The sequence below is a fragment of the Hyperolius riggenbachi genome, chromosome 4 (assembly GCF_040937935.1).
Source record: "Hyperolius riggenbachi isolate aHypRig1 chromosome 4, aHypRig1.pri, whole genome shotgun sequence".
Lineage (NCBI taxonomy): Eukaryota > Metazoa > Chordata > Amphibia > Anura > Hyperoliidae > Hyperolius > Hyperolius riggenbachi.
Window position 1 is genome coordinate 304115894 of NC_090649.1, and position 27573 is coordinate 304143466.

The 27573-nt window shown below is 41.4% G+C and overlaps 1 protein-coding gene across 15 annotated transcripts in view; it reads left to right on the forward strand.

The window, feature by feature from the left end:
• Positions 1-27573, forward strand: part of EYA4 (EYA transcriptional coactivator and phosphatase 4) — a 481052-nt gene that overhangs the window by 248251 nt on the left and 205228 nt on the right. For 9 of the 15 annotated variants that reach the window (XM_068231595.1, XM_068231603.1, XM_068231594.1 and 6 more), the window contains 2 exons: positions 19048-19172; positions 20734-20802. In XM_068231595.1, coding sequence (XP_068087696.1) covers positions 19048-19172; positions 20734-20802 — 194 coding nt within the window. Of the gene's footprint in view, positions 1-5546; positions 5650-19047; positions 19173-20733; positions 20803-27573 lie in introns of those variants that run through there. The other 6 variants (XM_068231607.1, XM_068231599.1, XM_068231597.1 and 3 more) reach the window with 2 other exon arrangements.

Genomic DNA, 27573 nt, shown 5'->3' on the forward strand with positions numbered 1-27573 from the left:
TCTGAGACAGCTTTCTGTATCGTTCCCCTAAATCCTGATGGTGAACAATCTTTGTCGTCATTTGAGAGTTGTTTTGAGAAGCCCCATGTTGCTACTCTTCAGAGAAAATTAAAAGAAGAGGTAAACTTACAATTTACCCCCTTAAATACTCTTTCTCATAATTGGATTCACCTGTGTATGTAGGTCAGAGGTCACAGGGCTTACTAAGCCAATTTGAGTTCCAATAATTAGTTCTAAAGGTTTTGGAATCAATAAAATCACAACAGTGCCCACATTCATGCACCTGCCTAATTTTATTTAAACAATTATTGCACACTTTCTGTAAATCCAATAAACGTAATTTCACTTCTCAAATTTCACTCTGTGTGTCTCCTATATGGTATATTTAACTGACATTTTTTATCGTAACAACCAACAATTTATACAGGAAAATCATGACAATTAACAAGGTTGCTCAAACTTTCGCATCCCACTGTAAGTGGTGAGAGTGAGTAAAGTGGATAGAGTGAGGAGAGTGGGGAGAGTGAGGAGAGTGGGGAGAGTGAGAAAAGTGGGGAGAGAGAAGAAAGTGGGGAGAGTGAGAAAAGTGTGGAAACGGTAATAAGGCAATTAGGAAAAAAAAAAGATAATGGATGAAATGTCCTTTAACCACTTGCCGACCGCACGCTTATACCGTGCGTCGGCAAAGTGGCAGCTGCAGGACCAGCGACGCAGTACTGCGTCACCAGCTGCAGGCTAATTAATCAGGAAGCAGCCGCTCGCGCGAGCGGCTGCTTCCTGTCAATTCACGGCGGGGGGCTCCGTGAATAGCCTGCGGGCCGCCGATGGCGGCTCGCAGGCTAAATGTAAACACAAGCGGAAATAATACGCTTTGTTTACATTTGTACGACGCTGCTGCGCAGCAGCGCCGTAAGGCAGATCGGCGATCCCCGGCCAATCAGCGGCCGGGGATCGCCTCCATGTGACAGGGGACGTCCTGTCACTGGCTGCACAGGACGGATAGCGTCCTGTGCAGCCTCGATCGCCGGGGGGCAGCAGGTAGGAGAGGGAGGGGGGAATTTTGCCGCGGAGGGGGGCTTTGAGGTGCCCCCCCCCCGCATCACCCAGCAGGCAGAAGAGATCAGACCCCCCCAGCACATCATCCCCATAGGGGGGAAAAAAGGGGGCAATCTGATCTCTCTGCCTGTTACCTGATCTGTGCTGGGCGCTGCAGAGCCCACCCAGCACAGATCAGTAAAAACAGCGCTGGTCCTTAAGGGGGGGGGGTAAAGGGTGGGTCATCAAGTGGTTAAATATTGGTGTAAGTAGAAGAATTATTTTTTTTTTCGATGGATGATGGGGAATTGTTTTGCTCCTTCACTTCTGCACACATTTTAATAACATTTTTAACACTATTAGTATGCATCAATACAGGGGTCAAGGACCCTTCATGATGTATAATATCACTGCTCTGGTTTCTCCTCAAGGCCCTATTTTATCAGCGACAATAATGGAGAAATTGAGTTGCTTTATACAATTCCACCCCTTAGAGGTTTGTATACAGTGGTACCATGCAAGGGGGAGGTACAGCATAAATGTGCGCTGTATCAGAAATATTCTCCTATCTCATGGAATGGTTAGGCTGTTCCTGCTGTGAAAGAACCTCCCCCGATTCCAGAAGCTCAGCCTATCTTAAAGAGGAAATCCAGCCTAAACAAACATACTGTCATTAAGTTACATTAGTTATGTTAATTAAAATAGATAGGTAATATAATCTCCTACCCACACTGTTTTAAAAGAACAGGCAAATGTTTGATTTCATGATGGCAGCCATCTTTTTGGTTGAAAGGAGGTGACAGGGAGCATGAGACACAGTTCCAACTGTCCTGTGTCCTGATCACCTCTCCCAGTTGCTAGGCAACGTGAATAACAACATAGGAAATCCCATCATGCTCTGCACAGCATCAGAGAAAAAATGGGTAGAGCTTAGCTAAAAATGCAGCTAAAAATTATGCTTTGGTAAGAAAAGCAAAGTTCTGATGCTGTGAAACTGTTAAGGAAACACCAAGCCTTTTCAGTTCTGCTGAGTAGATTTTTAGTCCGGAGGTTCACTTTAAGCAACTGATTTGAAAATGTCTTCAGTTGCTTTAAAAAAAAATTCAATTTAGTCAACATTATCTGGCTCTTCAATTCAACAAGATGATTGGTTTTGTTTGTAAATGGTCACAGTCAGTTAATCCATCTCAAGTTTATGTTGGTCCCACAGATTAGCATTACTCTTGTACTGTACAAAAGAATGGTTAATTTAATAAGAAACCACATCGATGCATAGTCTATAAACTTAAAGGGCACTCAAGGTAAGAGTGTTACGGAGGCTGCCATATGTATTTCTTTTTAAACAATACCAATTGCCTGGCAGTCCTGCTGATCTATTTGGCTGCAGTCATGTCTGAATCACATGCCTGAAACAAGCACATGGCTAATCCAGTCGGACTTGAGTCAGAGCACCTGATCTGCATGCTTTTTCAGGGTGTATGGCTAAAAGTATAAAAGACACAAGATCACAAGGACAGTCAGACAACTTTCTTGGTTTAAAAGGAAATAAATATGTCAGCCTTCATATCCCTCTCACCTCAAGTTCACTTTAAGGATGTTTGATTAATTGGAATTGTTTTTGTTAAATGACAGTAATGGAAACTTGTAATTTTATTGGATGGAATCAGTCATTTGTAAACCAACTGAACAGTCACTTTAGATTTTTTGCAGTCATTTACAATCATTTTTCCAATTCTGAAATCAACTGTTTAAAATTAGAGATGGCCCGAACGGTTCTAGGCGAACTTCAGGGGTTCGCGATCGCGGAGAACCCGCAAACTTTTCCGGAAGTTCGGTTCGCCCCCATAGTGCATCATGAGGGTCAACTTTGACCCTCTACATCACAGTCAGCAGGCACATTGTAGCCAATTAGGCTACACTCCCTCTTGGAGCCCCCCCCTTATAAAAGGCAGGCAGCGTCAGGCATTGGACTCACTCGTGTGCCGGCAGTAATTAGAGAAGGGAGAGCTGCTGCAGACTCTCATAGGGAAAGCTTAGTTAGGCTCTTGTAGGCTTGTTAGCTTGCTCCTGGCTGATTGTTATTGCTAAAAAAGCACCCCTCAACACCTCTTTTGAGAGCTAATTTTGTTCTCGTGATCTATTTTTTTTTTCTGTGTGTGTCCCACTGACACTAGTGTTGCATAGACAGCCTTGGTAATTTCTACTGTGTGTGCCACTGCCAGGCCCAGCACATTCAGTGACTACCTGTGTGTGTGGCAGGTTCACATAGTAATACCCATCACTGCATATACCTACTACCTGTTGTTCACTTCAGTGCACCCACCTACCTACGTGAGCGCATGCAGTGTCACTGAGCCTGTCCGGTACCTGTCTGTGTGTGACAGGTGCACATTGTAATACCCATCACTGCATATACCTACTACCTGTTGTTCACTTCAGTGCACCCACCTACCTACATGAGCACACGCAGTGTCACTGAGCCTGTCTGGTACCTGTCTGTGTGTGACAGGTGCACATTGTAATACCCATCACTGCATATACCTACTACCTGTTGTTCACTTCAGTGCACCCACCTACCTACATGAGCGCATGCAGTGTCATTGAGCCTGTTCTGTACCTGTCTGTGTGTGACAGGTGCACATTATAATACTCATCACTGCATATACCTACCTGAAAGTCACTGTTGTTCTATCATTGAGCTACCACAGCCCGGCGACGATATGGGCTTGAAAACCGCCACGGCCTGCACTCTGGCCATGGTGCACACCAGTACAGCACGGCTGTCACTACACAAACAGTTGTTTGCGGTGCGTTACACAGTGAGTTTGGTGTGTCAATGTGAAGCAGTACTCTAATTACACTCCCTGATTGATGTATACACATGCAAGATGTTTTAAAGCACTGGGCTTGAAAACCGCCACGGCCTGCACTGCAATGGGTCTAAATGCAGAAGTGAGTGACTCACAGAGACAGAGGCGCTCACTTCTGCATTTAGACCCATTGAGTTCTACTCCTGTTTGCCTGAAGAAGCAGGACCACACCTGCGAAACGCGTTGCACTAAGTGGAGTTGAATAAAATTTTTGTATTGATATATTGTGACTCAATTGAGTTTTATATTTTCGAGAGAGGTAAGTCCACCTGAACATCCCCCTCTTTTAGACGGTTTTTAAACGTTTTTACTCTACTCTGGCGCCTCTGTACACCAAGCCTTGCTGAAATCTTGATTCCACCCTCGGTGGAGGGGTGCTACCCCGTTTCCTATCTACAGAAAGCGACATCTTAAAAACCTGAGTGGGGTCAGGTTCTAATTCTCCCCACCTGAACTTGAAGTGGTTTCCTATGGGTAACCCATGTTTGTGAGTATATCTAAATATTTTGCTTTAAACCACAACCAACTTAACAATACTACACCATATTGGGCTCTCGATTTCTCTTTGTTCTTCCAAGCATGAAAATCACCATTACAGATCATTTTTACACAGATGCTAGGGGTCCTATACCCCTATGGGAAAGGAACTCAGTACATATAAATGATTTAAAATTTGTGTAAAATAAAATGCCAGACATTTCTTATCTACTATTTGAATGCCAAATTACAACTTAAGTAGGAGAAAAGGAATTTATTCAAACACTTTCAGATAAAGCTTTTTCAGGGAATTTTTTCTTTTTCTCTGGTCCATTTCGTGTCAGCCGTGGGACAGTCACTGCCGACAGCACACACCTCTCATTTTATGAAATTAATAGATCCATTGGGCAAATGAAGGGAAGTTGTTGAAAAGAATTCCTGCTCTGCGTAGCTAATCACTCATGCAACAAGATGTGTGCGTTCAATGCAGTCTGTACTAGAAAGAGAGTAGAGTGCAGGTGTTAGCATGCAAAGATGTCACATGCTTAAAGAGGCACTTAAGTCATTTAAAAAAAAATGAGTTTTACTCACCTGGGGCTTTCCTCAGCCCCCTACAGCCCTCCTGGCCACAATAGCAGCATAGGGGGCAATATTTTTGCTGTGAACGCGAAGAGTCGGGTCCTGGCGGCAAAACCGGAAGTGGTCGCCGGCGGGGACGGGAGGATCAGAGAGACACGGCGAGGGCACTGATCGGCTGCAGGGGGCTGAGGGAAACCCCAGGTGAGTAAAACTCATTTTTTTTAAATGACTTAAGGTTCACTTTAAGGGCTCTATGGTGAAAATTGTAAGAATTAAAATATGTGCAAACATAAACAAATAAGAAGTATGTTTTTTCCAAAGTAAAATGAGCCATAAATTACTTTTCTCCTATGTTGCTGTCACTTACAGTAGGCAGTAGAAATCTGACAGATACGACTGGTTTTGGACTAGTCCATCTCTTCATGGGGGATTCTCAGCAAGGCTATTGTTCTTTATAAAGATATTCCCTAAAAAGGATTTAAACAATAATGCTGGCCAGCTTCCCTGCTTGCTACACAGTTTTTTGGCAGTTGGACAGAGCAACTGCCATTCACTAAGCACTAAACATTCGCTTTTGAAAATAAATATATCCCTGAGAATCCCCTATAATGAGAGGGACTAGTCCAAAACCTGTCGCTTCTGTCAGATTTCTACCACCTACTGTAGGCGACAGCAACATGGGAGAAAAGTAATTTATGGCTTATTTTACTCTGGAAAAATGTACTTCTTATTTGTATATGTTTGCACATATTTTAGATTTTACAGTTTTTCGCTGTAGTGCCCCTTTAACTTTCAACCATTTGACATTATTACTGGATGAAGGAGCCATTTAGGCTCAATTAATTGTCCAAGATGTACAGTAAATACTTTGATTCTAGCACTTCTTTTAATCTTTCCTGTTTTTATCACTTCAGGGTACCTCCCATGTCTATAAGTGCTCCAATTCTACAGGATATTCTGACAGTGACCACTATGAAAGCTTTTTTAGAAGAGAGTTCTAGCAGTAGAACCCACAAAGTACCACACCTGAATGGAAACTGCTAATCTCTCCACCTACTTATACAGTGTTGGCCACGCAATCTTGTGTGCACTCTTACTACAATAAGTTTTCCCAAATGTAATTGTAATACTATACTCAGTGGCTGTTTTTATTGCTGTTTTTATCTTTCTTTTTTGAGGTTTTTACAATCCGATCAGCCTCTACCAGATTTCATCATCTTCTATAAGCAAAAGCTTTCAAACCTTGTCTAGGTTATATTGCATAATGGCATGGGATGACGTAAGGTTTCTCTAGTTCTTATTCTAGGTAATCCAAGCTGTGATGGATTTATTGCACAAGAGTTCCCAGTGCAGGCTTATAATGTGGCTGCAGAAATACCAACTCTAATCTACTACCCTCTCGTAAACCCTCACAAATTTGCTATAAGGGCGAGATAAGGGTTGCAAATGTTTGCTACCTAATAGCCCAGATTTTTTTTCTCATAAATCCAGGTGAGGTTTAGAAGATCCGTTGAATATTCAACATTCTTAAATCTTTTCCAGCTTAGGAGAACCTTAATGAATCAGGTCCACTGTTTGGATTTTTCTGTCATAGTTTGCTAATTTTCTAAACTTAAGCTGTAGTTTAAATTTTGTGTAATTAAAGGATATATGAATGAAGTAGCATAGTGTGCTTATGTAGTATTAAGAAAACATCCAAAACCACACGTGACATGTTTACCATTCATCCCTATGGGCAGAAAATGCACATTACAGCACACACTAGAAACAAAATTTTGTAACAACAAGCTGTGCTAGTAGTGAGCACTATTTTACAGAGGTTCCATAGGAACGGATGGTTATTTTACAGGTTATGAGCATCTTTACGGGTAAACTTTAGCATAATAACAAGGTTCTGTGCTATCAGGAGTTTATTTACAAAGCCAAGTTACACTTTTTACTGCACATCACAGTTTGCTTTTATGAAATGTTGAAAAAACTGAATGATGACATACAGTATTAGATTATATTTTTGTGATAAAAAGCCATGGCAAAACATAGTGTAAATAATTAAGGCGCTAAGGATGCCCTGTCATAGACTGGACGGGCCGGTCCTTGATCGGGTCAATCACTCAGAGTCAGAACATAGATGCCCATATGTGGATTCGCAGTCTATGAACCGACTAGCCGAGAGGAGCGTCCTGACTCCAAAGGATTCACCAGACAGGTACAATTCAAATGCTTACCACCACCTGTGAGTCCTCACAGGACTGTAAATATATTAGCACACTGTGAACACTGTAAGTAAACCCTTAGCTGTATGCAAGGATCGGCTCCAGATCTGTCTATCTGTGCCCGATTCAAGCATACAGGTTATAAATACAAGGTACTCTAGAACACAAGGTAAAGTTTTCGGAGGAGTAAGTACGATTGTGTATGTTCAGGAAGAGGTCATAACCGTAAAACGATTTTTAAACGTTTTAATAACAAAAATGCATTACACACATTTACATACACTAATTAACATATATACACAGCTTAAAATAAAAGGGAATGATTGTAAAAAGATTTACTTAGCCGAAATGCAGTCTGTGTGGGGATATTTCCTTCTGGGAAAAGAGATGCAAAGTCCTTGGTTTCAGAATCATAGGCCTTTAGGTATATTTTGTAATCCAAGCAGATGTTACAGTTCCAAGATGGCTGCTGGGGGGGTCCTCTGCCCAGCAGCAGGTCGAGTTGTAGTCCAGATGATGTTAAAATGGAGGACTGAAGTCCGCCTGCTGGCAATGTGCTTTTGATGAAGCTGGTTTGGGGGTATTGCAATGCTTGTCCCCTCTGAATTACCCACCAATGACAGTCCACCTCCTCCTAGGAGGATTTTGAGCTTAAATTGTGAAACACTGTAACTCATAAACTATACATGTCATATTTAGGTGGATAGCAGATTGATAATTGTCAGAAAATACCGATTAATATGACATCTTGCATGAGTACGTTAGGCTGACCGGTCCCCAAGGAGAGTCGTACACCAATAACCAGACAAGTTATTGTTATGAAGTTTATATCAGCACATTGGGCAGACTTTAACGAATAAGACTATATCAATTTCATAGCTGTGCTATACACGGTTTTCATTTTACAGACCGAAATCAAAACCATATGCATTTAAACCTGTTCCCCAGCGTTGCCAATATGTCTGCGTTTGTCAGTGGACTCCTGTAAAGCTAGCTTCCTTTGGCTGGAAAGAACTTTTGGTGCTCAATTATCATCTAAGGGCGACCAGCCACAACACCCTTTGATTTATTATACCAGGGTTCTTGCTAGGTTTTCACACCTCTGTGTCAATGGGCAGCAAGGAATTCTTTTGAACAAGTTAATTAAATGTGGGTGATGGGTTTGCTTTCACTCAGAAGAGATGGAAAGACATCTGTGGTACGTTTAAAATGAAAAAAATGTCATTCCGCTCTGCTTTGCGGAACGATACAGAATCGCCAATCGTCCCGACGTCCGTATCATTCATCACATGCCCTACTCTTTTAGAATCGCTGCACAGCTATATTAGGTGGCGCTGTCCACTAAATTATACTCAGCAATATATATATAATAAATTATATATGATCAGTGCAGAGTCCAAAAACAAAAGACGAGTCTTCAACAAAGAATAAGAGCAGGGGATGACGCTAGTTTGAGTAACCGGTCGGGAAGGAGACAGGTGGAACCTTCATACTGTCCTTTACTGCTGACCCATACATGCGTGCAACTTTCTCGGGGTTCCCATTGCATGGGCCCCGTATATATCCATTCGTGAGAGGAATCATTGCTGAATTGGTGAATCCTGGACAGACTGTTGCTTCCTGAGCGTTGATACAACCTTATAATATGGGTTGTCACCAGCTGGTAAGCCTCTTTCCTTTTTTGGGTATCCATGATTGCAGAGCTGTGCCGTGATCCCAATATTTAGTGTGGTGGAGATTTGCCTGCTCTTATTCTTTGTTGAAGACTCGTCTTTTGTTTTTGGACTCTGCGCTGATCATATATAATTTACCGGTCTGTGAACGCTGGACGTTGTTCTTCTCTCAGCAGCGGCCACTTTGTTTCCTTGGCGCTTATACACATGTGCTATACATATATAATAGAGGATGCTGAATGCAGTATAAACGCACACATATAATAAAGGCCCCTACAAAAAACGGGCACCAGATATTGCCACTAGTAGAATATTGGTAAAAATACCAAAATTCTACTACTTAGTTCCGATAATCTTTACCAATATTTTACTATGACCTAACCCAGCTCTCACACAGAACCTTTCCTCTACCGATGCCTAACCCTGGACAACCCCCTTCCCCCGGAAGTGCTTAACCCGCCCTTTGTGAAGCCAAACCCTTAACTCCACCCCAATGATGCAAAGTCACAATTAGCAGCATTACATTACAGGGAAGTGTGGGTGCCAGGAAGCTCCTGCTATGTGATTTTCATATGGAGCCTTCCTATTACCGTTATATGAATTTCAGTATGTTTTTTTTTATATTGAGACTTCCACTATATGATTTTTGTACTGAGACTTCCTATTGCTGTTAAATGAATTTCCCTATGCTCTTCGCTTTGAGACTTTCTCTATGATTTTCTTATTGAGACTTTCTATTGCCTTTATATGAATATCCCTATGGTTTTCATATTGAGATTTCCTATTATAAGCCCTTATTATACTGTGGTCCCTGCAAAAGCAGCTAATAACATTGTACTCTGTGTAGCGCCTGCTTTAACTGTTTGCCGTATGTGCCCTTTTTTTACCTGCTTTGGTATAAACACCTTTATAAGTATAACTGATACTTAATCACAAAGTTGTTTGAATGCACTCCAATTCTAAATACTTGAGGTTCTGCACGGTTACTCTAACAGAGCACCGGCAGGACCAGATCCAATTTCCTTCATATAGACCAGCACACTCTTCTAGCACACCAGGCAATATACTCGCAAAACATAGTTGCCACATGATAACCCAAAGTCCTTCCAATCATGCCCAACTCCACGTACAAGGAATGTCAGCAGCATTGCAGGGCTGACTCTGTACAAATGTTTCACCAGCCTAGCGGCATATTCTATTACTAGGCGGGGGAAAAGAGGACCGACTGAGTGGTGAATTTGTGCGAGTCTTGTGATGTCTTGTGGCAGGCAGAGTGAGTGGGTAGAACAAAGCTCTCAGCCAAATCAACCCGCCTGGCTGATCCCTGGCCGAGGCATCAGGGGCCATTGTACACATGCTACATTTTTGGCAGAGGTGCTCATTGTCAGCCACCTCGGCACAGTTTCATCTAGCGAGTGTATGAAGCTTTAGTGAAGGTGGGTGACCATTTCCAGCAAATAAGAATAGGGAGCACCACTTGCATTCGGTTAGGATGTTTGAAGAAATTGATTTAACAATCACTGCTGTTCGAGATTGTCACAATGCTGGGAAAAAAGATTGTACACCTTGAAAAAGTTGGTTAGATTGAAAAATTGAGAGTACAAAGTATATATTCCACCAATACCTAATGCGCGATAGAAATTAATACAAAAACATCAAATGCTTCTTTTTTATTCTCTGTTCTGTGAGAGAAACATTTTGAGAGAGAAAAAAAGAAGATGCCATTGTCTAAATGTGAGAAGGTGAAACTTGGATTGGCATCCTATCTACACAGCAAGTGTGATAAGAAAAAAAAGGGTGTGGAGTAAGAGGTGGCTTCTTGATAGAGAGGAATTTTCTTATCGTAATTGCCAATTTAACAATGTAGAATAAGCACTCCTTCTCACTACATTCAGATTTCAGATATCTGCTTTAAAGAGTAACTGTCAGGCTGCAAAAGCTAATTTAAACCTCTATTCTCCTGTGTTAAACAGTTTAGAAGGAAGCCCAAATACAATACTGAAGTTAAAAATCTCTCTTACTTTGATGCTTGCTGTACAGCAAGGCTGGTTATTCCCAAGCCCCTAAGGAGGCCGCCAGGCCGCATAACCTACTGCAAAGCATTCTGGGGCTGCTTCTCCCCACTCTGCACTACCTTGGGTCCTCCCCCTTCATTTCCCTATCACGCCCTAAGGCTGCTTTCACAGTGGGAAGTTACAGGCTCATGTTACAGCAGCTTGTAACATCACAGCACTGAAAAAAATTACAGGGCACATGTTCCGTTAGAGTATACTGCATGAGTCCGCTATTGTTCCTAGCCACATGGCTAATTAATATTCACTGCACAGTAGTGTTGTCTATTAGGATCTTTGAATCATCAGGAATCAGGGCGGATATTACATCACAATTGGCGTCATAGGAGACAGACAAACATGAAACCTGCCATGAGCTGTCAGGAGCATCATTCTCTGCAAATACTATATAAAAATTCTGTGAAATCCAAACGTGGACAATGAAATGCATATGTAATGTAAGTACAGCCAATATTTAGCTACTGATATATGTGTTTTTTTTCTCTGAGACCAGGGCCAGCCTTAGGCTTCACAGCGCCCTGAGCATAACCAGATTTTGGCGCCCCCCCCCCCATTCATCCTCTCTGCGTGTGAGTGCACCACACACATACACTAATGGGGGGGGGGTGGAATCTGCTGCCTAAATACACTAAAAGGGGATCTGCGACTGCAAGATCAGTAGCCTATATACACTAAAGGGGGAATCTGCCTACATCTACAAGACTAGTAGCCTATATACACTAAGGGGGGGGGGGATCTACCATAGGTAGGTGCCCCCAGTATAGGTTAGATAGGTAGCTGCCCCCAGTATAGATTAGATAGGTAGCTACCCCCTCAGTATAGGTTAGATAGGTAGCTGCCCCCAGTATAGGTTAGATAAGTAGCTGCCCCCAGTATAGATTAGATAGGTAGGTGCCCCCAGTATAGGTTAGATAGGTAGCTGCCCCCAGTATAGGTTAGATAGGTAGGTGCCCCCAGTATAGATTAGATAAGTAGATGCCCCCAGTATAGATTAGATAAGTAGATGCCCCCAGTATAGATTAGATAAGTAGATGCCCCCAGTATAGATTAGATAGGTAGCTGCCCCCAGTATAGGTTAGATAGGTAGCTCCCCCCAGTATAGGTTAGATAGGTAGCTCCCCCCAGTATAGATTAGATAAGTAGCTGCCCCCAGTATAGATTAGATAGGTAACTGCCCCCCAGTATAGGTTAGATAGGTAGGTGCCCCCAGTATAGATTAGATAGGTAGGTGCCCCCCAGGATAGGTTAGATAGGTAGCTGCCCCAATATAGGTTTATAGGTTAGGTAGGTGCCCCCCAGTATAGGTTAGATAGGTAGCTGCCCCCAGTATAGGTTAGATAGGTAGGTGCCCTCCAGTATAGGTTAGATTAGGTAGGTGCCCCCCAGTATAGGTTAAATAGGTAGCTGCCCCCCAGTATAGGTTAGATAGGTAGGTGCCCCCCAGTATAGGTTAGATTAGGTAGGTGCCCCCCAGTATAGGTTAGCTAGGTAGGTGCCCCCCAGTATAGGGTAGATAGGTAGGTGCCCCCCCCCAGTATTGGCTATATAGGTAGCTGCCCCCAGTATAGATTAAATAGGTAGGTGCCCCTCCCCCTCAGAGTGGAGGGGGAGCCGCGGGGAGGGCAGCCCGACCTCTCCCTCCCTTCCTCTCCGGGCCGCCCTCCGTGCTCCCCCCTCCAATGCAAACTGCAGAGAGAACAACTCACCTCCCTCCCTGGATCCGATCGCCGGCGCCTCTCACTTGCCGCTGGTCTCCTCTTCTACATTGTCACTGATGCACACTAAACTTCCTGTTAAGCAGGAAGTTTAGTGTGCATCAGTGACAATGTAGAAGAGGAGACCAGCGGCAAGTGAGAGGCGCCAGCGATCGGAACCAGGGAGGTGAGTTGTTCTCTTTGCAGTTTGCATTGGAGGGGGGAGCACGGAGGGCGGCCCGGAGAGAAAGGGAGGGAGAGGTCGGGCTGCCCTCCCCGCGGCTCCCCCTCTATCACGGGCAGCATGTTTGCCAACTTTGCCCCCCAGCAGCGGCACCAGGGGGCGGAGCGAGACGGACCCAGCCGGGGCCGCAGCTCCGCATTAAAACACAGGCGGCAGGAGCGCCCCCTGGAAGCCGGCGCCCTGAGCGATCGCACCGGTCGCTCAGGTCAAAGGCCGGCCCTGTCTGAGACCCTATACCTAACAGCTCCTCTTTAAAGCATAACTATTTGGTTCACATTAATTTGTTTCCCGCTGCAAACAGTGATATATTTTTCATTAACAATAAACATATTTGAAATATAAACTACTATACTGAACCCTTTAAGATATATTCAACATCATCTCGCTGTATGATTTAAATTACTTTTATAATATTAAATTCTTTTTTATTATTAACACTCACACTTTCATAATTAAATCTATTTTTGCTGGTAATACAAACAGTAAATAAAGTTTGCTGTGCACTGAATAGTTATCTACAATTTTTTTCTGGTTGAATACAAAGTCAAAATAAACACATACCATACAATTCTTTCTAAAGTTGGTCTGAAATTTCCAACACAACCAATCTCAAAAAATAAAAAAAATTGGTTGAATGTATCAATCAAAAGCAAAAATATTTCAATTTGTTTACTACAAATGATCATTTTTATTGAATTGGGGTAAAATGAAACAGAAAAATTGTAACGTGTGTGGCCACCTTTGGGCCTGTATACATATATCTCTTGTTATGGAGCTGCAAAACCAATTTTTGACCCCCTCATCCTCTGGTCCTCCGCCTCTACTCAGAGGCCTGTATAAAATCGTGCATGTTCTCTTGCCATCCCCATAAAATGACCTTGCCAAAAGCATAAAAAAACCCTCCTTTTTTCTTGGCTTGCACAATGTTGTGGTGAGCTGTGGAAGTCTTGTTAAATGTATGTTGAGGCAGTACAAGCACTACATAGTCTAGAAAACTAACCCAACCCCTCTCCTCATTGACTTTAATGGTGTCTGAATATGCTGATCGATCAAAACAAACAGTTTGGGCTTATTCGATAGACTGGCCAGAAAATCTAACAGCACTACTCATAATTATGACAAATCAGGAATAGGAAAGGTCATATAAAGAGCCAGTGTATTAAAATGCTTAGGCATGATGCTATTGACTGTGTCATGTGTATCACACTTTCTGTATGTTCCTGAGTATTACAGTTACCAAACCGTGAAGGCTACAGCCACCAAGTATGAGAAATTGGCATTGCTCTTGTTGCTGTAGCTGTGCCAGTTTTTGTGTACATAAATTGTGTGATTCTTCTTACTTTCTCCTCGGACTGGTAATTAGAGGATTCAGATGACAACCTGTGGAAGATATCCCTCAATGCTTTGCAGCATCTGGCTCTCTGGCAGATTTTCCTGGCACTTCTGTTAATGGTTTTGAATTTGCCCATGGGTCTTTCATGTGGTTGAATTGCAGATGGGCTGTCTGTACGGCCTTGTTCTCCAGGGTGCTTTATGTTTTGCTCCTCACTCATTTTAGGAAAAACATGCCATTTGAAAACCTGGAATAAAACCTTTCACTGCTTTAGAAGGTCCTATATGTGTAGCCTACCTTTCCAGAGTAGTCTAAAAGATCTCTTTGAAAGCAAACACATGTGGCCCACTATTCAAATTCAGAGCTGTGAAGTGATAAAATTAGGCATTTAATGGAGTGTCTGTGAAATTTAGCATTTTCATGTAACCCGTACAAAGTACCTAATAATATAACAGGGCTTTATGTCTCTCTTACCTGTAAGTGCGGCATGCTGCATTGTTTATCCCTTATGCTAGGTACACATCATACCATTTTCTGTTAGATTTTCTCTTAGATTTACCTGCCAGATAGCTTTTTTCCATGTGGTAGGTAAATCTAACAGAAGAATCTAACAGAAAATTGTATGGTGTGTACCTAGCATTAGGATGGCCTCTAGCAATACTGTGATGCTGACAGCAAAGCATGTTATAATGTTTAGTAATAATATTAATAAAGCATACAGAAGTAGCATGGCTACTATTGCAGATATAGTCAATATGTAACCTACCGTATAGGGAATTATAAGCTGGTTACATGCTCCATCCAGGCTTCAGAGCTCATTAACCTCCAAATAATTCATGAGCACCTGTCATTTTATATTAATTGTTTCTGAACAATGGTGTATAAAAACGTTGACTACTACCATGGAGCATCTTCTGTGTTAGTTAAGACTTGAGATACAAATAAACACATATGTTTGTTTCAGTATTGTGGCAGGACCTGATCATCTGTACTGCATTCTACCTGTTCAGTGCATGCATTCTTATATGTTACTGAATCAACCATATGTTTTGGATGTTCCTATAACATTCTGAACTTCCCCAAGTCACATCATGTCAAGTACATGTTACTAGTAGAGTTATTCCTGAGCCCATGTGGCCTATCTGTCCCTACCAGATATGATATGAACATTTGAGTTCTGCAGTATTGGAGTGTTGTTGCATCATTCATTCTACATTAAGGCCCATACCCACAAAGCAATTTTTGCAAACAATTCTTTGTGATAAACGTTTTTTTCTGTAATATTGCTCAACATCGTTTAATTAGCTAAAGGATGTTTCACGACAAACACCAGCCATGGTGATCGTTCATTTTTGAATGACTGCCATGCTGGATTAAATCACTGAGAGTCATTCCAATCCTCATTGACTTTCATGGGTTTACCGCAATAGTGTAAATGATTGTTTACATGATCATTTGTTACCATAGTGCAAACAACACTTGCAGATTTGGCCAGTTGGATCGGGGAATGACCGTTTGTCAGTGGAGATCCCCAATCCATATGGCCGTTGGTACTTACATTTCGACATGCTTTCTGTCTTCTGTCTGTATTCACACGTGTTCATGTACCTTACAAAGTTGTGGGACATTGAAAAGCAGTGGAAGCTACCCCTGTCTAAAGCCATATATTTTTGTCATGAACAATTGGCAAACAGATGTGAACGTCTGTGTGTGTGCATGTAAGTTTTTTTGTTGTTGTTTTGTTTGGAATGGGGTAGCAGGAAAAGCATTATTTTTGTCAAGCAGGATCAAAGATGGAGGGAGGTTCTGGCACACCTATAGGTTACAGACACTTGAATCAGTTAATAATCATGTAATATCTGCTTTTCAAGTTGTTTTGAAGGTAGCATAATCTATTGATTTCACAGAGTTTGTTACGCTGGTTGCAAAAAAGGGTCCAGTGCACTTGAGATATCTGTATTTCCAAGCCACTTGAAATTGACCATGTCAAAGGTTATAAGGCTTAACTCGTCAAAGACCCATTGACAAGCTGTTTGACCATATGCTTCATTGAATGTGCTGTTTGTTTACATGGTGCATCCTCTGTTCCACAGCCAACTAGAGGGCTCCAGCAACAAAATGCTCTGATTAGTTCATGCAGTCTCTGACATAGCTGTTTGAGCCAAACAGCGTTGTCTGTCTGTATCTCTTTCTGGTAATTCTGTTGAAATGTATTTTCAAAGGAAAATAATTCATTAGTCACCAATCAGCCACAAAAATATAACCATTAAGAAGTGTAGAAAGGGGGTGGGACAGCAAGTGAACAGTCATGTTTAGAAAGTGATGTGTTGGAAAAGGGGAAATGTGCACAGGTAGAGTGTCTGTACATAGTAAGGTTTTGTGGGGTGCTTCTGCTATGCAGTAGTTAGCATCTACGAAAAACAGTCCTAGGAGGGACAGCTAGTTAACTTGCAACAAGGTCATAGGCACCTAAGGCTCATAAACTTGCATTGAGAAGGAAGGCTGGTATGCCTGATCTGATCTGACATAACAGCTTCTGTATCACAAATTGAAAATCACAATGCTGGCCATGATAGAAAGGTGTTGCAGTACATAGTGTATCAAGCCTTATTGCTTATCTGCAGATAATATGGTGTGCAAATGCTGACCTCTGGCCACTGCTCAACTGCTTAGAGTTGTAAAGTAAGCTTTAGAACTGGACCAAGAAGCAGCAGAAGAAGGTGTTTAGGTTTAATGAATTACATTTACCTTTGTCCAGTAAATATTACCCCAAATCTCAATCTTATTGATCATCAGTATGATTTGCCGAAAGAACATGTCCAATCTGTAGAGGCCCTAACTTGCCACATGCAAGGGTTAAAAGATCTGCTGCTAACATTTGGTGTCAGATACTGCAGGACACCTTTAGAGATCTTGTGGACTCCGAGGGTCAAAACTGTTTTGGCTGCTCAAGGGGAACCTAGACCGTTAATCTCCCTGGAGGTATGATTATTTCCAGATTTTTTTTCTAAAGCGGTGCAATTTTTTTCACAAGCAGGTCCTAAAAGTCATACTGTTTGATAGATCTGTGGCAGCACTGCACATTCCACACCTTTGATGGATCCAACTCAGGATCACTGCTCTGAGCTATGGATTTCCATCCCGAGCCTGACTCGGGGTTACTGCTAAGGAGGTTAAGGCAGATTAATTTTGTTTTTTCCCATAAACACTTATTTAACCAGTGTGTTTTGAAAAAAAAAAAATCATTTTTTTCTTACTTTCTCTTCACATCATCTTTGGCATGCTATTATTTCTGGTAAAATGCTCTTCTGTTGATATATTCAGTGTCCACGCATGCCTAGCCTGGATATAACTAACAATAGCCTTCTGTCTGCTTACCTATATAACACTGAAACTTCTAAACCATCTACGGAAAAAGGGCATCCAGACATTTTGGCACCAAGTGAAGTTGCTAGTAGAATATTGGCAATACTGGCAATATTCTACTATTGGGCTCTGGATAATTCCGATAATAGAATAACGGTAATTTTCTCAATATTCTCCTATCGCTTTGCCTAACCTTCCTCTCACCCTAACCCTCCCTATACCTACTCATCTCACTAACCTACCTCTATCTAAGCCTAACACTAACCTACCCCTACTAGTGTTGAGCCGAAATGTTCGTAATTTCGTGTTTACTTAATTACGGACGCAAATGTTGCAACTACGACACAAATTCATAATTTCGTAATTGCCATACAAACAGTAATTCAGAATTTCCGTAAGTGACATTTCGGTTTCGTAATTTCGAGTTTCGGCGCAAATTCGTGTTTAACGCAAAATTTATAATTTCCTGTTTTCTTTAGAAACAACATTATTTTAGTTATGGAAATATATGTAATTTTAATTTCTAATAGTAATTAAGCACATTCAGGTAATGACTAAACTCAGGAAAGTCACTCATTGATTGCAATTACTGATAATGCAAAGGCCCCTGCACATGCTGTCGCTTTAACTGTATCAGGAGGCTCTATCTGCAGCCACTTCTAAGACAGGTGCTCTTTACCATGGTGCACTTAGCGGTCATGTTGAGACACTTGGTTTTAAGCATTGCAACATCTGATAATTCAAAAGTCCCTGGCCATGCTGTTGCTTTAAATGTATCAGGAGGCTCTACCTACAGCAACTTCTAAGATAGGTGCTCGTTGTCAATGTGCACTTAGTGGTCATGCATGCTGAGACACTTGGTTTTGGGCCTTGCGATATCTGATAATGCAAAGGTACCTGCAAGTGCTGTCACTTTAAATGTATCAGGAAGCTCTGGACTGGAACACAGTTTCAAGAATGGACGAATTTCCGCGTTAAACACAAAATTCTGATTTGTTTGTGTTACGTGAAACGATTGTAATTATGAAATTCCCCATAAACATGAAATTTCACGTAATTTCGTGAAATTCTCAAAATTTCGATTACGGCCATAATTGTAATTTCGCGAATTACGCAAAATTTTGCGTAATCGTAATTAGGTCATTACGCTCATCACTACTTCTACCACTAAACCCCCCACCTAAGGCTAACACTTGCACCTGATAACTTACCTCCACTGCAGCTATTCCTAAAACATATAAGGAGTCTAAGTGATTTCTACCCAATTTGTTCCCTACTGTGGATTCATGTGGTTGCAGAAATGCTACATTTCCTTGCATGGGGAAGTTCCAGGTGAATGGTTCATTGTTCTCTGTAGAATCATACATAATTTATTAGCAATAAATACAATTATTACATTAAAAATAAATCTATTTTAGGTGAAATGTAGACAAATACTTTCACTATGAAGCATTGTATTTACAAGCATTGAAATATATTTTCTCTCACCAGGTCTATGGAAATGCAGGACTTAGCAAGTCCGCATAATCGTGTAGGTAGTGGCGATGCTTCTGGGGCCTCAAAACTGGACAAGCCAAATATCAACAGCAGTACAATAACGACAAATGGTACAGGAGGTAAGCATCCTTTCTAAGACTGCAGTGTAATATGTTGTCATGTGTACAAACAACATATGCCCGCACGTTGAGAATACCATACACACACCTAGCACACCGAGACTATAGATAACCTCCAGTCCTTTAAAAACAAACTTGTTGGCCTGATAAAAAGTAGCTGATGACGTACATCATCCGAGAGGTTGAAAATTAAATATGAGTGCCAGGAGACATTCAATGTAGGTAGCCAGACTGGATCCAAGAAAATTATTATTATTATTTTACTGCAGCCATTTTTCCAAGCTGTAAATGAGAATCATAGTCATAAAAAATATTATAGCCATATACAACATAATTCAGTAGGTAACCTGCAACCCTGCAGCCAATGTGGGGTTGTAAGCTTTGGATGTCTTGTAAGCTATTGCCTAACAAGACTAGTTTGGGACTGTATATTCTACAAGCATGAGAAGAGCGCAGTTTCCACATCTCTGTGTAGTAGATCCTTTTGGCTTGCTAATAAATAAAAAGCTAAATTCTGCTTTGTTTTTTTTCCTGTCATCTCATCATAATGCTCACCACTGCTGACCTCTCAAAGTTAAAAGGAACCTGAGGGGAAATACATATGAAGGCTGCCATATTTATTTCCTTTTAAACAATACCATTTGCCTGGTGTCCTGCTGATCTTTCTGGTCGGTAGTGTCTGAATCACACACCGGAAAGAAGCATGCAGCTAATCTTGTCAAATTTTGGCCAGAAACATTTGATGTAAATGTTTGTTTAGAGTCTATGGCTAAAAGAGACAGTGGATCAGCAGGACACCCAGGCAATGTGCACTATTTAAAAGGAAATACACATGTCAGCCTCTGACCTCGGGTTCCCTTTAAAACAAAAAAAATTGTAGTTTTGTTAAAATGTAGGTAAAAGCAAGGAACAGATTCTAAAACCTTAGACAGAAGAAAAGCCGGACTCTGGCACTCTCCATACAAAACATTGTTTATTAGCCACGTCGAAGAAGTACAAAAAAACGCAGCTGGTTAGATTCTAAAACCCTTAAAGGAAACCGGAAGTGAGAGACATATGGAGGCTGCCATATTTATTTCCTTATAGAACAATACAAGTTACCTGGTGCTCTGCTAAACTTTCTGCCATCAGTAGTGTCTGAATCACAGTCTTGAAACAAGCATGTGGCTAATCTAGTCAGACTTCAGTCTTAACACCTGAACTGCATGCTTGTTCAGGTTCTATCAGTGTCGGACTGGGAGCTGGAAAAACTGAGGAAATCCACCTGCTGGCCAAGTAGCAGTAACCCTGTGTTATCACTCCCAATGTAAACCTGCAGCAAGTCTTCACTGTGACCAGCAACACCTGATTACTGCTGCTTGGCCAGCAAGTGGATTTCCTCAGCTTTACCAGCTTCTAGTCCAACACTGGGTTCTATGGCTAAAACTATTGCATGTTTAAAAAGGAAATAAATATGGCATCCTCAATAGTCCTCTCACCTCAGCTTCCGTTTAACATGTAGGATTTCTTTGTGTAAGTCTACGATGGCATTTTAACTAGCAAATTGTTGTTGGATTCCCAGGTGAAAATATGACAGTTCTAAACACTGCAGACTGGCTGCTGAGCTGTAGTACTCCCTCTTCTGCAACAAGTATGAACTACTGGTATAATGCACGGTGTGTGACTGCAGTGCTGACTTATGAATATGTTTCCTTGTGTGGTTTTGCTGTGTTTATAAACATACACATTTCCAATTTCCAACCTTTCAGTTTTTCCAGAACTACTGAAGTATTTAATGTTTTGACTACTGATGATTTCATTGTTTAGACGTTTCTTTCCTCTTCTGCATTTCTTCTGCTTTAATGAGTATAGCTTAGCTAATCACTTGTACGGATGCCACTTGAGAACAGTAATATATATGTATGTGTATGTATATATATATATATATATATATATATATATATATATATATATATATAAAATTTTTTGCATTTTAATTAAAAGTTCAGTTCAAGGTGTATTAGTGTAAATAATTCCAATGGTTTAGCAAGCAGCATATGATAAAAAGAGGATATGACACATAACGTGAAAAGCACGTGTTGCGTAATCTCAGTTTTATCATATTCACCTTTTGTTACATATAGTGAACACAGAGTTGCAGACCACCATTTTTCACAACTCGTATTTCCTATTAGGGATGGTCAATGAGATAATTTTGAGTAAATGCATTATTATGTAAATTTTGAATGTTGATTTAGTGCCTGTACACACTGAAAATCGCCATGTGCAATCACAAATGCAGTGTGATGTGATTGCGGTTTTTAATCAAAATTCTACTTGCGCTTTTTGTGCGGTTGCAATGCGATTGCGATTATGCTGCGGCTATCTTTTACAGGTTTCCTGATTGTTTACCTAAAAAACACAATGAAAATCGCAGCAGTCACTGCTATTGTGTTTTTCTAAAAATGCATGGCACCACTGTGTACAGGTCATCGCGATATTCATGATTTTTCAATAGACCTTGTGGTTTTAAAAATGCAGCGTAACAAAGCCAGTGTGTACGGGCCCTTACTGCAGGATTTGATTGGTCAATTTTCAAGTTGCATAACTTTGAATACAGAATTTGTGTAGTTATGCATCAACATGGAATTATTTGCACTTTATTTATCATCCCTATTTTTACTTAAATGAAAAACAACAAAGCCTGCTTTTTCTGTGTAAGCAAACTTTAGGTCATCAGTAAGAATTGTCCGAATTGCCAATTTCCAAATCCCTATTCTGCCTGGTAATTCCGATTTCCGATTGGTGTTCCACGGAATTCCAATGGAATTCTGCCATTTACATTAAAATAAATACTGCCAACTTTGGCAGTATTTGAAAAGCCCGCATAAATACAATCTCCACCAAAATTGCCAGGTATCTTTGGGAGAATAGAGGGAACAAGTGAGAAAATATTTCCAAAAAGAGCTTGTAGGTTTTGAAAAAATCAGTTTTGAATACTTCAAAGAAAAAGTGTTTTCTAATGTTGACAAAGTGACATTCTGCAACGAAATTTCACCATTTAAAGTAGAGATCCACCATTTCCATTAAACGGCAGAATTCTGCTGCACAATGTCATTTTGCAGTTTTTTTTTTAAGTCTGAAGCTCATCCCTAGTCATCGATAATAATAGAAATTCTCCTTTTGACTTGGCGCTGAGCTGGTTAGTGATAATCACCTCCTGTACCTGCCTAGTAAGCAGCTGCAGGTTTTATCACTCCGTTCCTTGCCTTTTTCTCATATTGGAGCCCAGCTAGTGAAGTATATTAGTTCTGCTAAGATCTCATGCAGTGGCATAGGGTTCACCATAGCAGCCATAGTGGTTGCTTAGTGGCCCATAGCCAAGGGAGGCCTGGTGCTATTGGCTAGTGGCAAGAAAGGGTTATGCAGCAGGTCTCATGGAATCCCTCTGAGGTGCAGCGGAGGAGAGAAGTAGCTCACCTCTCTGGACTTAACTCACATCTAGCTACTTTCTGGGGGGGGGGGGGGTTGCTTTAAGGGTGGACAGAAGGATAACACACGTGATTAACTCTTCTTATTAAAAAATGAGATACAATGACTACAGGGCATCCAGTTTATATTTAAAATGCATACTGCTGGTAATCACTTATGACGAGCAAGAAATTCTCCTAACATACACATTTATACTGATACAGGAATAGAAAAACACATACAGACAACCAAAGCTAGCAGTTGCCTATCAATTAGGTGTCTGGTTAATTAAGAGTAACTGTTAGGCATAAAATCAAAAATCAATTCTCTATTTTATATGGTAGACAAGTAATAAGGATGCTAACCAGGCAATCAAAAAGTTAAACTTAATTTTAAAACCTCTCCTTTTCCCCTCAGACATAACTAATGTAGCCTGATTGGCTGAAGTTTCTTTCACCCCCATTTTCCCCTCCCACACCTCTGTTCCTCTCTGTTTGGCCAATATTCCTTGTGCTGAGAAGCTGCGAAAGTGACTCAGCAGAAATCCGATCCATACGAATAAACCAGGTCTGCAAAGTCACACAATGATTTGTGAGGATGCACTTCTTACTGCAGATCTGTGTGGGAGTGTCTGAAGACTGGGAGAAGGGCAGGCAAGCATACTAAATCAGAAAGAGGAGTGAAAACAGAGTAAGGGAGGAAATTACATCAGGATTGACTTCAGACACAGGGATTCTAAAACTGAAACTGACAGATACAGAATTCTCTTTATTTACTATATAAAACTTGCTGAAATTAAAACGTGGATAGTGCAATACATATGTTATGTATGTAGAGCAAGTATATATCTACTTGCATATGTGTTTTTTTCTGAGATAGTATGGCTGACAGCTCCTCTTTAACTGGCAGATTTATTCTTGGATTGGCTACATTTGTATCACTTCCTTGGTCGGTGAACATTTGTATGTTTGGTGATATTTTTGCTCATTACTAGTAATCAACACCTTTTTCAGAGAATGCAAACACCTCCAGCAACCCCCCCTCCAGTGTTCCAGGCTTGTTAAATCACCCCCCCCCCCCCCCTAAATACTGGCACATCTAAGTTATGTAGGTTCTGGGGCTGCTTATACATAATCAGTGGCTAAAGCTGCTAGCTAACTAGCCACAAGAGCTATATGATTCAACTCTGTTGTGTCAAATTATACACACTTGCTTGAATAACCATGTGAGGTAAGGTTAATATCATGGGAAGGTCAAACCATTATTTCCTGAGAACAAGATCTTGTTGAAATCACAGAAATGTGCAAATATTTGCATATAGCATTCCTCTGGTTGCAATTAATCCTTCACACGATGTGACCAGATTATGGCATTGTGTATTCAAGAGAGATCAAATCACGTGACTGAAAATCATACATATGAGATGGCAGTTAAATCCATTCAATCCAAACAGGATTGAATGATCACCCATAATTACAGTTGCATGTTTGCCCAATATAAATGTACACATGTAGCTTGAGCTCAATTGACTATCTCAATTGCCCTGAAGCACTAGAATTTCATGTTTGATTCCTGAACAGGATGCCATCTGCTTGTAGTTTATATGATGTTCTTGTGTTTGTATTGTTTTCCTCTGGACTGTAATTATAAAATGATTCTTGTTGTAGCTTAACTGGCCATTCCCAATGATGACCCTAGACTGTGGTAGGGATATTAGATTGTAATGTTCTCTGAGTAACACTTAATGACTAGGAAAGGAATTTGCTGCAGGATAGGTTCACAATTTGTAGGACTTCCAGCCCAGCATTCCAGGCCTACATAATTTTATTACAGAGATTCTGCACTGCAGGTGCTACATATAACAGCAGTTGCATAACTTTCATGTCTAATGATTCTAAGCAATCCTTACTAATAAGAGTTGCGTAACTGCCTCTTAACAGCAGAACTTGTCTAGGAGAACTCATGGAGAATCATGTCATGTGATCAGTTTGATCAGCTGATAGATTTACACAGCTCTGATTTGCTGTGATCACATCCTGCTTTAGCACATGATCATGACTAGCAAATCAGAGACTTACATATCTATCATCTGACCAAACCGATCACATGCTTCTTCACAAGTTCACCTAGACATGACCATCACTACTCTCCACTACAATTTCCGCGTACGTTAAAAAGGGGCGCTGGGAAAAAAGGGTGCGGGGTTTTAAACGATAAACATGGATAACGTTTAAAAATATAATGTACTATATTTCGTTTAAAAATAATGTTTTATAAAGTTATAAAGCATTAAATAATGTGCATGAAATTGGCAATTGTGAAAACGTTAATCTTCCGTTTAAAAAGTGAAACGTATAATAACGTTTAAAAAAAAATAGTAAGTAACTCTCCCTGTACCTACCCCTAACCCCTAGACCCCCGTGTTGGTGCCTAAACCTAAGACCCCTCCTGGTGGTGCCTAAACCTAAGACTCCCCTGATGGTGCCTAAACCTAAGACTCCCCTGGTGGTGCCTAAACCTAAGACCCCCTTGTTGGTGCCTAAACCTAAGACCCCCCTGGTGGTGCCTAAACCTAAGACTCCCCTGATGGTGCCTAAACCTAAGACTCCCCTGGTGGTGCCTAAACCTAAGACCCCCCTGTTGGTGCCTAAACCTAAGACCCCCCTGGTGGTGCCTAAACCTAAGACCCCCCTGTTGGTGCCTAAACCTAAGACCCCCCTGTTGGTGCCTAAACCTAAGACCCCCCTGGTGGTGCCTAAACCTAAGACCCCCCTGTGATAAGCATTAATAACGTGTGAAAAAAAATTGTGCTGTTTTTCGTTTAAAAATAATGTTTAAAAAATTATAAATCATAAAATAATGTGTAATCATGAGAAGCAGTTATAAAACAGTAAAAGTCTACGGGCGCCGCTTATAAAACGTTATTTTTCTCCGGCGCCCTTTTTTCCTGTCGGGCGCCCATTAAACGATATTTATTATGGGAGTGAATGGCGGCGCCCGATTTGTCCACTTGCCTCAGGCGCCCGAATTTACTGTTACCACAATTTCCACTGTTTTCCAACCATCGCAAATCAGGGCTTCATCGTCAGTTTGTATCTATCTGTGCTGCATAAACTCCTGGTTTAGCTAATATCGAATACAGCACTTTTACAGAAGCTTCAGCAACCTTTTCATCATCCATTTTCTATAGCCCAGATTTTCCAGACCACAGGGTGAAATCTGTTCAGATAACTGGCCAATGTTACTTCCTTCATGTAGTATGTCAACATATTTTTAATATTATGAACAGATTATGTAGATAAACTCTAATACTTCATGGAGGTGCTAAAATTGTTCAGTGATTGGCCAATCAAAATTTCTCTCAGATTGGCTGGTTCAGATCTTCTGACCACATTGTTAAAATTTGTAAAATAGGATTTATAGCTGCAGAACCCTGGAATGACTCAGTAAGGCAATGCATAAGTGCTTAAGAGAACCCGAGGCGGGGTTCTTACATCGCAATCCGCATACAGAGGCTGGGTCTGTCTATAGAGCCCAGCCTCTGTTGCTAGTTAGTTTCCTCCAAGGACCCCCCTGCGCGATGTCAGACCCCATAAAACACAGCTGCTCTGGCGACACGCAGCGTGTCGCAGCCGGCTGTGTTTATCTCACTAATGTCAGTCTCCGCTCTCCCCCGCCTCCTGAATCGCTCCGGTCCCCGCCCACGTCCCTTCTCTCCCCGCTGATTGGAGGGAAGGGACGCGGGTGGGGACCGGAGCGATTCAGGAGGCGGGGGAGCAGCTGAGACTGACATTCGTGAGGTAAACACAGCCGCATAGTGCGGCTGTGTTGTATGGGGTCAGACAGCGCGCAGGGGGGTCTTTGGAGGAAACTAACTAGCAACAGAGGCAGGGCTCTATAGACAGACCCAACCTCTGTATGCGGATTGCGATGTAAGAACCCCGCCTCGGGTTCTCTTTAAGTTAAGCAACTATACAATCTTTTTAATTAATTAGATATTGCATCCTACAGTCAGATCCATAAATATTGGGACAGTGACACAATTCTAACATTTTTGGCTCTATTCAGAACCACAATGGATTTGAAATGAAACAAACACGATGTGCTTTAACTGCACTCTCAGCTTTAATTTGAGGGTATTTACATCCAAATCAAGTGAATAATGTAGGTATTACAACAGTTTGCAGACCTCACTAAATCCTCTGAATCACAATTGATTAAAAACTAGGGCCTTGTCAGTCGATTTTAAAAAAGAGATATTGATAAAAACTCAATTGGGAAAGGTAGTTCTTTGCAGTGGCATATCTAGAGGGGTGAAGGCATGACTCTTGCCATGGGTGTCACAGCTCCCTGTGGCACTCCCTCTCCTGTCCCTTTACTGCACCACCATACCTGCCCTATGCCCCCCCATCACTCTGACCTCACTCAGATCAGATAAATTCTGTTATCTGGGGAACATGGCTACTTATTTTATGTACGTAGGGCGCACTTGGCTGTTTAATTATTCTATCTTGATGCACCTACCTATTGGGGGTGGGGTGCAATTTCAGTGTTTGCCATAGGCACTATATTACCCAGATACGGCCCTGGTTCTTTGTATTTATTAAGCTTTCTGCTGCATTTCAAGCAAAAAAGATATTGATAAAAGTGATTCTATCAATTACAGAGCAGGTTTCTACTTAAAGAAAACCTGTACTGAAAATTAAAAGTCAAAATAAGCATACACAAGTCATACTTACCTTCCATGTAGTCGTCTCCTCAGTATCTTTCTCCTGTCCCGCGTCCTGTTTGTTCACTGTGATCAAGGGAATTTTTCGTCCTCCATTTTGAAAACGGCCATTACCCATAACAGCTTTCTGGTCAGCACACAGTTAAACTGTAACATTGCCCACTTGAGCCATAGGGAAACCTGGACATTACCTGGCATATCAGTTTTCCTCTCAGCTATAAC